We start from the raw sequence: 12819 nt of genomic DNA on the forward strand, positions 1-12819 counted from the left end.
ATCTGGCCTGCTTCATTTAATGACTTACTGTTGGCTTTATAATCTGAAAATACACGCAGATACAAATAAATCAGAGATGGTGAGTCAGGCTCGTACCTTTTGTTTGAAGAAGATCAATTTCTTTGCTGAGGCAGTCTATATCAATCTGCAATGACCTGTTTTGGGATCGCAACTGCTTCATTTCATCAATCTGAAAGGGAAAAAAGAAAGGGTTCAGACATGTAGCTTCAAATGTAGGCAGCTTGGAGTCAGTGACCTGTGACCGTGTCACGAGGAGAGCTGTTCCACTCTCCTCAGTAAACAACACTGAACCAAAGAGTTCCTGAGATCAGCACCACCAACCAATTAACCTTCCTCAGCTACTTTCTCCCCCACTCTGTTGACTCAACCCGATGAAAACAGCTGACTCGACATAAAGCAGAAAGCACCTCTCTTTCTAAACCCGCAATATTACAACAAAAATCATAGACGTAAAGCTGTGCAGAAAATAAGAAGGGGTGTTTTCTTTTTTCTGAAAGTAGCTACACAGCTCTAAAATGAACTGCAAAGTGAATCAGACAAAGTGTGTGCGCTATCAGCCAAATCATAAATGGACCCTGTAATCAACATATTTTCAGGGTGTAGGAGAACTGATGTGAATGGCAATATGACCCAGATAATGTGGTTTTGTCTATTCAGCCTTTTATCTATCAATAATAACCAGAAGTACATTTGGTTTCAGTTATGCTGATTCTTTAGCATTTTTATTTCTAAATCAGCTGCTGATAAAATCATAATAAACTGTTTTTGTTTATAATCTGTTGATCTGCCAGTAAAAGTTGTGGGTTAGGAGACTTTTGACAATTCTCCTTTTCAAAGATTAGAACAATCTGACTGGTTTAGCGAAGAGATCATTACCAGATTTCTACCCAGTGCAATACCTACGAGATATTTTGGACAGATGTGTTAAAAACTGCTCTCCACCCCAAAGATCAAAACAACAAGTGAGGAAAATGTTGCAATGGGCAGTGAAGCTCTTATGGCAGTCTGTTAGGTAGCATTTATGCATTTTATGTTAAATGCTATTTAGAACCTGTGTAAGTAATCTTAAGCCTCAACACCAAGCAACACTAGCTCACAGTTAGCTAGCTAACAGCAGCTCCACCTAATTAGAAATATCACCAACTTCATGCACCAGATTCAACTACAAATGTTTTTTTTTTAAAAAAGACACTCCCACAAAAACATTTCCTTACAGAAGGAATTTGGGAAGCTGAGTTCGATCTCTCCAGACGTCTCCTGGTCAGGTCATTCTCCATTTCATTGACCTCTTCTTTTAGTTTCTCCAGCTTCTTCTTCTTCATCTCCAACTCATGCCACAGCCTCTCCATTCGTGCCTTCTGATGCACCAACAATGCTAAAAGAAAAGAGACAAACACAAAGAAGACTCAGTAACAATTATTGTTAATGAGAAATGACAACATAATTTAACCTGATTTATAAAGGAAGGAGGTTGATTTCCATGAAAAGTTCAAGAAAAACTCTCATTTATAATAATTATAATAATGAATTGAATTTATATAATGCTTTTCGAGAACCTCAAAGCGCTGTACAATTCCATTACTCATTCACTCTCACATTCACACACTGGTGGAGGCAAGCTACAGTTGTAGCCACAGCTGCCCTGGGGCAGACTGACAGAAGCGAGGCTGCTATATCGCGCCATCGGCCCCTCTGGCCATCACCAGTAGGCGGTGGGTGAAGTGTCTTGGCCAAGGACACAACAACCGAGACTAAGTAAAGAACAAAAAAAAAAATGCCAACAAGCCATTCAAGCAGCACTGTGCTCGTGGGTATAAAGTAACAACACATTTTCAAATGCACCACAGACTGCACACAACAGTCAAACCAGTTTAGATAATTCTCTTCCCATAAAGACAGCCTTGTGTAAGGAGAGACGGCAAAGCAACATTTGAATCCTCACTGCTGCCTTTCATCACCTATTGTGGTAACACAAGGAGATGAGACTTATTCTGATTAGCAAACTGCTGCAGGCAAATTCTGCCTTAACCATGCACATAATGTACTCAAGTCTCTACAGTACATTTCCCATAATTCAATAAAGTTCTTGGACTTTCTGACAGGTGGCAACACCTCCTTCACAGGCATTCTACGATAAACAATTCTCTCCTGCAATACACAAACACACGCCACTACACGCTGAGGAGTTATAACATGATGGCCCACGGAGTCCTCCAGTATTTAACTAATGTACCTGATTCATGGATGTGAGTGAAACATTATCAGGTGAATGAGTAGACTTGTATTAAGTCGATTTTTTTTTTCTTTGTTTTCAAAAGGATAAAAAGAATTAACAGGACCAGTAGACATTACGATTGGCAGGAGTTCAACAATCAACGCCAGGTTTGTTTACCAACTCCACTTGTAAGGTTCCCTCCAACTTCATCCACTTCCTGAAGATCAAAATCAATTTGATTCGAGGCTGTTATGACATAATAGATGACATCCAGCAAACACTGGAGAGGCAAACTGCGATGAATATTTACACACACACACACACACACACACACACACACACACACACACACACACACACACACACACACACACACACACACACGTTACTTTACTGACTACTGGAAGTGATAAACTGAGGTGTCTCTTGCCATCCATCTCCTCCTGTGTTCCCTCTCCTCCTGCTCATCTGCAGCCTGGTTGTTTGGTCCATGCTACCACACATTAAGCACATCTGCTGAAGTGGACCCAGTGCAGAAATGCCTTAAATATTTGTTCTATTTGTCAGCGACAGGTGACCTTTTTGGGTGCAAAAGAAGTCGGAAGTCGGCTCTTCTCAATAACCCCCTGTAAACATTTTATGGATAAATTTATGTTCTAAATTGTCTGACGCGTATTTAGTAAATTATGGTCCTTATTAGAGTTAAGAAGGACAACGCTTCATGTTCGGCCAATGTTATAATTGACAAGTCACTGTCGTAAAGGTGTGCAGCATGTACGATAGACATCACTCACTGCTTTTGGACTTTGCATTTAGAAGTGTCATTGTCACTTTTTTGTCCAAAAGGGGTAAAGTGCCAAGTTACTGGCTAAAATTAACAATGCTGAATAACCAGCTGCAGCCGTACACTGTACTGGGACTGAAGCACAAACTTCAGTAATCCTCCAGTAAGGTACAAACACTGCAGAGCAGTTCAGTTCAGTGACAAACGAAACTGTGGCCCAGCCCTGTGTCAGCACACCTGTCAATCAAGGTGATCACACCCACAACTCCAGAATTCAGATGGATGATTTACCTATACAAAAGTGGTGTTGCCCCAGAGGGCAGAACCAACTGTTTAACAGTTATGCAATACCACTAATGTTATTCCACTGCCAGACAATAACACACATTCTTGGTGACTGATGGTAGTTAACACAGTTATGTTCAACTAACAGTTATGTGGTGACAGGTGTGTCTGCATAGCACCAACTTCCAAAGTTACCTTGCCAATCAAAACAGTAGGGGATAACATTTTCCCAAACCAGTGAGGATAAACTGATGGAAAACTGCACTGATGAGGGTCAATCGTAGAGGCGGCATGCCTGGTGTGAAGCCCCTCTTGGTGATAGTCACCACAGTGCAGGAGCCATAGCTGCTGACTCACTCATAATACAGTGAAAAGCCCAAAAAAGGAAACAGCAGTGTGCTCTGACATGTTTGACTCACACAACAGAATCTGCAAGTCTCAGGCACTGGTGGAGCAAATGCAGCATTTATTGTGGAGGACTCACACTAGAGTCATGATCACACCAGCCCCCATTCAGCGAGTCACCTTTGCTTTTCAACTTTGTGGAGATGAACACAACATGTTTACACTATGGCTGAACAATACTGACAGCAAGCATAGACAGTTTGGCTCAGGAAATGCACTGCAGAGGATCTTATGGAAAAAAAGCAGTATACTTGATAGTAAAATGACTTTCTTGGCAGAAGTCTGTGGAAAAAGTATTTTTGGCCTACTGAGAATAGCAGAAACCTGAATAATATTTGTTAATAAAAACAAAACTCAAATGAGATCAACATACACAGGAGGACTGTTGAAGATATTAACCCTCTTTACCTTGGCTACATAGTCAATAAACTGTAAACCAAACATTTCTAACCAGATTTCAGAGGTCTATATGAAATACGATTCACAGTGTAAACAATTTCTGTAGCTTCGTGTCTGTTCAGTAAAAAGCTGAACAGAGAGCAGAATAAGTCTATATATAAAGCATTATAAAACAGAAGATGCTTTCTATGCAAACAACTAAGAAATGCTACAATGTCAGCATTGTAAAAATAGTACAGGAGTAATTTTAAAATGGAAATGACCTTTATTATTGATGCTACTGTGTATTTCTTACCTTGTGTGTATGCTGCATCATCAGAGCCCATGCTGAGTCTGCGAGGTTCACTCTGTCTCTCCCGGTGTGGCGAAAGTGGGTCTGAGAGATGCTGAGGGTCTGTCTCCACAAAGTGGTGGTCTTGGGGTAGGCCGAGGAGATTGTTAACATCAAAAGTCGGGGACACGACTCCAGGGGACACAGCTGGGGGTTTGTTAGGAGACACTGTGATTTTAAAAGTGTATTTGGTGTTAGGCTGAGTGACCACCACGCGTGGGGAAGAAGCTGTACCCCCTCCTCCCACAGAGGGGCGAGATTTAGGTGGATGATGGTGGATGTAGGCAGGGCCCATGCTCACTTGACCCCCTATGTTCCTGGCCCCTGAGGGCCCCTGTAAGGAAGGGTTTGTTGAGATGAAGAGTGTGTGAGGACTCCTACCCAACTTGGACTGTGGGCGGGAGCCGGCTGAGGCAACAATGACTTCCTCGGAGGGAGTGGTAGCAGCAGTAGAGATGTAAACAGTGGGACCCGAGCCTCCGATTGACAGAGGGGTGGCAGGGACAGAAGATGCCCCAGCAGATGAAGAGGAAGAGGAAGGGCAGGAGGACGTGGAGGATGAGCGGGGCCCGCTGCTCGTCCGCAGCACAGCTGTTGTAGAATTACTCCTTTGGGGAGATTCAAGTTTGATCTCTATCTGATTCTTCCGTGGGCCGGTGGAGATGTTCTGGATATTGTACTGGCTGATCGCCGACAGGGAGCTGGGCATGACCGAAGAGGAGGAAGAGGAAGAGGAGCATGATGAGACACCAGAGGAAGAGGCCTGACTTCCAGTAGGAAGAAAGGAAGGCGCCTGGGGATTTGTAGGTGAGCTGATGGGCATGTAGACGTGAGAAGTTTGATGGCCCTGGGTCTGGGGCTGTGAGGTATGAGAGGAGGAGGAAGAGTGCTGAGTGCCGGACCAGGAGCCGGACAGGGAGGAAGGATGTGAGATCTGGTAGATCTGCTGCTGAGGCTGGGAAGTGGGGCTGTACTGGGCCCTGCCTCCCTGCTGCTGGTTTTGCCGTGTCGTACCGGACTGGCTAACATAAGGCCGGATGTAAATAGAGTTACCCTGTGGACTGCTTAGGCCCGACTGTGGCCCACCATGTATGTGCAAAGAAGTAGGGGTGTTGCGTCCTGTCTGGATGTTAGGGGCTAACGTCACGGTGATTGGGTTGAAGCGTGGTATCTGCTGGGAACCCATAGCTGGTGCTTTGCCACCCAGAGGGTAGAGTCCAAGGTGCTGTGGAGGCTGCGGTTTACGCGGGGGCTCCATCACGCCAAATACATTGAAATTGGAGGGCACCTGCACTGGGGCTGACTGGGGCTCCTGCTGAAAGAAGTCACTGTTAGTGGCCTGGCCTGTAGAGAGGGGCCCTTCGCTCAGGCTGTGGGCCAGAGTCCGGCTGCCGTTCATTCTCAGGCTGTCCCGAACCGGGCCCACATGCACATTCTGAGGCTGCAGGTCCAGGTTCAGCTGGGTCATGTGATTATGGAGCCTGCTGAAGCTGGGGTCGTCTGAAAAGCTGAGGTTCCCTTCTTCGCTGTACAGGTAGCCCGGACTGACCTGGGACAAGTATTCACAGCAGGCGTCTAAATTGTTGTTATTCTGCAGGAGAGAGAAGAGACAGACTTGTTAGGCAACATGTGTGTTTGTTTCATGTTTACTTCCTTACAGGAAGATGAAAAAACTAAGATGCTTACACCATTTCCATTTTTGAGAATAGCATTTTATGGCCAGGTTGAAAGAAATAATAATACACAGGTACTGAAAATACAACACAATACGCAGACCTACAACAACTATTGAAAAATTGTATGCAGGGATCAATGCTGTAACAAGGGGCGTGGAGCTTGTTTTCTTGGCAGCACCGCTGTCATGCAACAACTAACATACAAACCACAACTTCAGTAGCTCATCCAACTCATGAGTCAACATAATTCACAAGTTACTGCCAATAAAATGATAAAAGAGACCTTGGCATCAATTATGGTGAAGACCTTTGAATTGATCATTGTGTGCAAGTTTAATTCTTTTTCTTTCTCTCTTTTTTTTTTGGGCAAGTTTAATTCTGATTAATACTGTAGATGGTGTAGTAATTCTATAGGGGACTGACAGAACATGGATGCCTCTCCATGGCATAATCTCTTTGGTCTTTCAGGCATGGGAGTTAAAATTAGTCCATTATTCATTGTTAAGACACAAAAGTCCCTTTTCCAGTAGTACCTACTTGGATCGACTCGCCACTGTTCAGGGCTTTTCATTAGTACCTGGTACCAGGTGATCCGAGTAGGTACCAATGGAAAAGGAGCTAAATTGATTTTGGTTTAAGATGAACCACCAGCTGTTACTCCCAACTCTACAAACTTGAACTACACTTTAGTCAATTCACTCAGTGAGTTTTGGTGTTTCTTTTTGTTTTTGTTCTTAAATGCACTACCAGATCATATCACACTTGACATCTTTCTAAACTGCGACAACTGATTTTCACCAATCAAAAACCTTGTTTTAAAAAAATAATAATAATAATTAAAAAAAAAACTAAACAAAAAAACCCCCAACAACCTGATAATCAACCCAACTCATGTAGTTCTTTCATCCAGAGCATGAGCATCCAGAGTATACAAAATACTGGACATGTTTTATCAAGGCTGGACTAAAGATACTAATTTCTTTAGAGTCACGTGAAAAAACATAACCTTGGTTGCCCAAGCACAATCAGGAGGTAAGCTTACACACTGCATCATTTTGGCCCACTCTCCTTTATGCCATAACATTCTTAGCTGAATTCATTATTAGTATACACTACTATCCTGTTCCCAGGCATGAAAATTGCTTTGTCTTATTCAACAGCTATCTCAATTTATGCTGTTTTCTTTGTTGCATTCACTTCTAAGACACCAACACTGAGCTACTGACAGTTGATACAAAACACACAGACATGAAGCAAAAACACCATAAATGATGTAGACTTTATTTTCTTTCACATAATTGCAAGCAGAGGTGTTTATAATGCCCTTACCTGCAGAACACACTGGGAGACAACACCTTCTGGGACTTCAGGGAACTTTTGGCGCAGGTCATGCAAAACCTGAATGTCAATCTGGTGGCTTCCCTGGGCCATTCGTATGATGCCAGGTCTGTTTGTTCTGTTCAGCACACGGGGAAGTCAGTCTGAGCAGCAAACCGCCTTCATTTTGAACATCTTCTAAATTGAAACAAAGAAAGGAAGGAGAGAATCTGATAAGGAAACAACACTCTCTCATAGTGCTTCTGTCAAATAGAAACATCTCTTTCCCTGTACAGACAATACTCTGACCACCATTTCACCATTATGAGTTGTATAACGGTGTTTTGTTAATATTCAGTAAGGAATCTGTCCAAGAGGCAGAAAAGGAGCAAATGTGGTCTATTGCAAATTTTCTCTAAAAGACATCCGTCAGCCGTTTGAGGTCGACTTTTTCATTATTGCCTGGGAGCTTTCAAAACAAAATTTCAGAGATGTTCAATGAGAACAGACAGCATTCATTTCAAAAGCCCTTCTCCCCACAAAGCTCCTTAATAAAAGAGTAGCAAAGGGAGGAAACCACCTCCAACTGACTACTGAGAAAAAACAGCCTTTCCAACTCATCTCAACATCAACATTCACTTATTACAGAAAAGAAAAGGGCCTGAAAACCAGCGTAGTGTGGATGCACATCTTCATATAGACAGGCAGCTGTGCAGAACAGTTGATTCCTCAGAATCCTACTGTATGATAAAGACTGAGCTAAAGGGCTGCATGCCATTTGTTCGTTTCCCTTCCTGCACACATAAATGTGAACCACTGAGAGAAACACAGGAGTACATTTGTGAGCCACAGTAATAATGCTGCTGCTTTGTTATGTTTTACAGCTTTTGAACAAAGCGCTGTTGGAAAATGACTAAACAAACATGAAGAGTATGAAACTGCACATTTATATCTCCAAGCTAAACTTTTACAGAATAACAATGGACTTGTATGGACTTACATGTGATATTTATGGTTTGAATAAAAATTTGCTGATACCAATATAGAAGTGCTTCTGATATCGAGATGCATCAGTAATTATCACCCCTGCTGACACTAGCTGATATACAGTAAATAAAATACTTATATCATTGGCTGACGTATTTGCTGTCTACCACCAATTTTGCTTTGGCTATACATTTTCATAGGCAGTGAGATGAAGAGCTAAAACACAAAACTCAAAAGGTGAAGCACCTACAGAAACCAAACAAACAAGAAAGCAATACTGGTATCATCTATCTTTCAACTGTTGCATCGGCCCTGAATTTCACAACCATGTTTGCCTACTTGAAAAGGATTCTGCTGCAAGAAGTTAAATTCTACTTTTGGCACACACTTCTTATATTTAGTGTACCATCAGTAAGTCAGCTTGTATTAGTAAACACTTTTCTGTATAGTTCAAAATACAATAAACACCACGGGCTCCAAACCAGGACTAAAGAAAAAAAGAAAGAAAAAGAACAGAAGCTGAGTATGTTTTATAAGACCAAGTTGGCTGGTAGGTTGTACTTCATTCAACGTATAAGCTTTACTCATACCTGGGAACTTGCCAAAGCAACCACACTTTACTAAAAGCCACTGTGCAATGTCTTGAGCAGTCAACGCACTGCAGTCATCTTTCCTGCAAAAAACCTTTTCTATAATCCCGCTTCTCCACCCATTATCCTGCTGTGTGAAGGAAGCACAAGCAGACAAAAGTGAACGCAGCAGCCATGAGAACTTCAAAGTGTTAGTTCATGACAGCCATGTTTAGTCTTCTCCCACACTTTTCTTCTAACCACACTCTTTCGAAACAGCTTTCAGTGGGAGGTTCAAATATGCCAATCACAACATTGTGACACATGAAGCACACCCTGTTGTGTTCGACAACAGTCAATGCTAAAAAGGAATTAGTGATACATCTCAACAGCAATCCTAACATCAGATTTAAAAGTGAAATCATTTACAGACACTTAAATATACTTACTTAATGATGAGAGAAATCATGAGTGTACTTCAACCTCACTGGGATCTTATTTCAGCCAAGAAGCAGCTGTTTTTGCCTTATCTGTGAAATGAGGATGTGTAATGTCATAACTTCAAAGTTGTAAATCAATTCTGCAAAACATCCGTCTATAGCTGAAAGCAGTAGGAGGACCTATTTGCTACTGTTAATCGTAGGGTGGCAACTGCAAAGAAGTGCTGAAGCTCCTTTTCGTGAGATTCTAAAAATCCATAGCAGGCAACATGAAGTCAAAGCTGAAGATCTCCTTAGAAGAGCACTACCAGCATAGACAGTCATGTTTTCATCTAAAAAAGAAAATATGTTTTCTTTCACAGAGATACAACTTATGATATTCTCCACTTATGAAAGACTTTTCTTTCCAGGTCCCCTTGAAAGAGAAGAACCATTAAAGTCTTGATAAAACTTGTACATTACATAAGAATCGAAAATAACTGTCAGTGCTTTCTTTTGTCTTCTGAAATACAAGCAAATGGAAAGCTTTGCAAGTATGCCACCAGACTGTGGAATTCATTTAGAGGGTGTCGAAAAGAAGCACAAAGTGCAGCTTGATGAGCGACTAACTGCAAACCAGAGGAAAACAGTGTGCTGCATCTCAGATTACATGTTTAGAGTAAAGCCTACTACTCCAGTAAAGCATGCTCCGTCTCCACCAGCACACGAAGCTAATAAACCCACAAGAAAATGAATCCTTTTAAGTAGTCAACTTAGGGAAACTAATATATTATCAGTGTATATTTACCTGTTTGACTTACAGGCTAAGAGGATGCATGAGTGCAGGGAGCCAGAGGGCAACAGTCCACAATTTAAACTCTACTTAGAGGGCTGCAGGGGGACAATGGGGAAGGAAATTCGCTGTTTGGCGGCTGACCCAGTTACAGGTCAACAGCGTGGTTAGATTGTTTCCCGACTTCAAAAAAAAAAAAAAAAAAGAAGAAGAAGAAGAAAAAAGGTCCACACTTCTTCACTCTAGGTAATTATAGGTCTGTGAGCAGCCCGTGTATTAGGGGTTGCTCTGACAAGAGCAGATCAGTGCTTGCTGTCCCTGAAGGCAGCAGTGGAACAGGGCCTGAGGCAGCACAGATAGAGACAAAGCTCCCATTGCTCAGGGTGTTATTCACTGTGCCAAAGCATTGACCCACAGCCCCACATTCATTTCTGGCAGTAGCAGGCCTTGCCATGCTACATCAATGGAGTCATTCACTATGCAAGACTGAATGCTCCTAAAAATGTCCAAATCAATTAAAGTTTAAATAAAAGGGGAATAAATCATCAACAGGAGCTCTTGGCAGCAATATCAGTCCAGCACCTGATGCTTGTGCAATCCCCCCCCAAAAAAGTTAGCTGACAAAAAAAACCACAAAAACACACTGTGAACTACAGCTGGGCCATATCATACTGTTCACGGTAATACCGGTATAATGTTGGGCAACGATAAGAAAATGAAATATCGCGATAGAATATGGGTAAAACGCGCATGCGCAGTGCCTTTGTACCCGCACCGCTTGATGGATTGTCGGAGCATTACGGCTATCGTAGGCAGGAGCCTCGCGGAGTGATACGTACTGTGCTTCAACATAACATTACCGTATTTCGTGTGTATAACCTCTTTTGAAGTTTTGTGGATATTATACATAGTTATGCTGAGGATATGTCGGCCAATTCCCACTGGAAATATCTTTTGGTTAAACTGTCAGCAAGGATTTGCATTTGCACGGTTAAATTTTTATATAGCTTTAATGCACATAAAAAACAGCTGCTTGTTCAAGTGAAAATACATTGATGGGGTTTTTTGCACTAATAAAGTTGTGAAGTTGTAAAATAATTTGTCTAGTGTCAGTTATATTGTTATCGCAAATTTTCAAATGTGTATCGTGATAAATATTTTTGGTCATGTCGCCCTGCTCTACTGTGAACAATAAAATGTCATGTCGTACTATCTACTGATTACAGATAGTGGAATGCATGATGGTAATTGTTTAAGACAGTGCTGATCTCGTCATGTCAAGTCTTCAAATGACTGATCTTCTGCAGAAATGGTAGCTCAAACATTAAAAACATGCAGGTTGAATCCAAAACGTCCCCTGCAGCTTTAAGGAGCAGCACAGCAGCACTGCATGAAATATTTCTGCTGTGTCTTGGTCCAGCAAAACCTAAACAAATAAAGACGCTAATTGGTAGCCTGTCCCTCCCTCACCCCAAACTCACATGTATGTGTAAGTTTGTGTGTGCATTAAGCAAACACGCTAACACAGGCCTGGACATGTCGTACTTGAAAACATCATGCACAGTCAGCTACTGCTAAAGGCACTCACAGGACCAGTATCCACTCCTGTGAGTCATGACTGTGGCAAATTATTCTCAGAACAGCAAAGCAAGCTGCTTACTTACCGACTTAGAATAATGTTGCACATAAGCAATATATTTACAACACAGAGCTCTCAGTAAGGCCAATCAAATCAGTTTAATTACACTTCAGATAGCAAGGAATGCACTAAAGATAACGCAAAGCTGTAGATCAAATGTGCTGTACTACACAGTGTAAGATTTATGATTATGCTGAGCTATAATGCAACTTGCAGCTGTCTGCTTCCATTTATTCACATTATTGTGTATTACTCACATATACGTGTTCTTAAAGAACGCAACCCGACTCATACTTTTTGCTCCGTTTCATTTCATTTCGATGCAATGACTTTGACCAATCACAGGCCTTACCTTGCCTCCCACAAACCATAGAAATGCATGGAAATTTTACTGAGGAGACTAGTCTTAACAAAAGAGCTCTCAAGTCATCAAATAAGCTGCGACCACCTGAATCAAAGTGATTTCTCACCATATTAATGTCACAAGTCAGAGTAAAATAAACTTTAAGATACACTGCAATTGTGTCAAAGGAAACTTGAGACAACTGTTCAAGAAGACATACACACACACACACACACCAGACAATGCCTCCTGAACAGAAACAAACCACACACATTAAGTACAGAATCCAAACTGCCATCCACTGTGCCATGAAGCCTGGGCCTCAAAGGCCATGCAGAGCTGGGATCAACTCTGCTCAACTTTTAGTTGCTCGCTTTTGAAAATAGGGACATGAAACTGTTCATGTGCAAGCGTGTGTGTGTGTGCGTGCATGCGTGCGTGTGCAGGAAATCAAAAATTCTTCAAGACCGCAGCCTGCAGATGGTAGTTGATTGGAAGCAGGCAAGAGCACCAGCTCCCAAGGTTAACCAACCCCTCCCAAGGCACTGTGGGAAACTGGGAGGTCTTAGAAGTGCGAAGACATGCCTTTCTCGAGAGGCCTCTCTGTGCAACCATGGACTGACAGCTTTTTCCAAC

General features: G+C 42.1%; 1 protein-coding gene across 5 annotated transcripts in view; it reads right to left on the reverse strand.

Moving 5' to 3' along the window:
• The window catches only part of tab2 (TGF-beta activated kinase 1 (MAP3K7) binding protein 2), a 42105-nt gene that overhangs the window by 4772 nt on the left and 24514 nt on the right, over positions 1–12819 (reverse strand). For 2 of the 5 annotated variants that reach the window (XM_006796227.3, XM_035910103.2), the window contains exons 2-5: positions 7446–7631; positions 4405–6031; positions 1236–1396; positions 97–190 (exon numbers count right to left, since the gene is read on the reverse strand). In XM_006796227.3, the coding sequence (XP_006796290.3) occupies positions 97–190; positions 1236–1396; positions 4405–6031; positions 7446–7547 (1984 nt within the window). In that variant the 5' untranslated portion in view covers positions 7548–7631. Of the gene's footprint in view, positions 1–96; positions 191–1235; positions 1397–4404; positions 6032–7445; positions 7632–9438; positions 9520–12819 lie in introns of all 5 variants that reach the window. The other 3 variants (XM_087852632.1, XM_087852631.1, XM_087852633.1) reach the window with 3 other exon arrangements.

This window comes from Neolamprologus brichardi, chromosome 15, assembly GCF_056152115.1.
Source record: "Neolamprologus brichardi isolate AB-2024 chromosome 15, ASM5615211v1, whole genome shotgun sequence".
Taxonomy (NCBI): Eukaryota; Metazoa; Chordata; class Actinopteri; order Cichliformes; family Cichlidae; genus Neolamprologus; species Neolamprologus brichardi.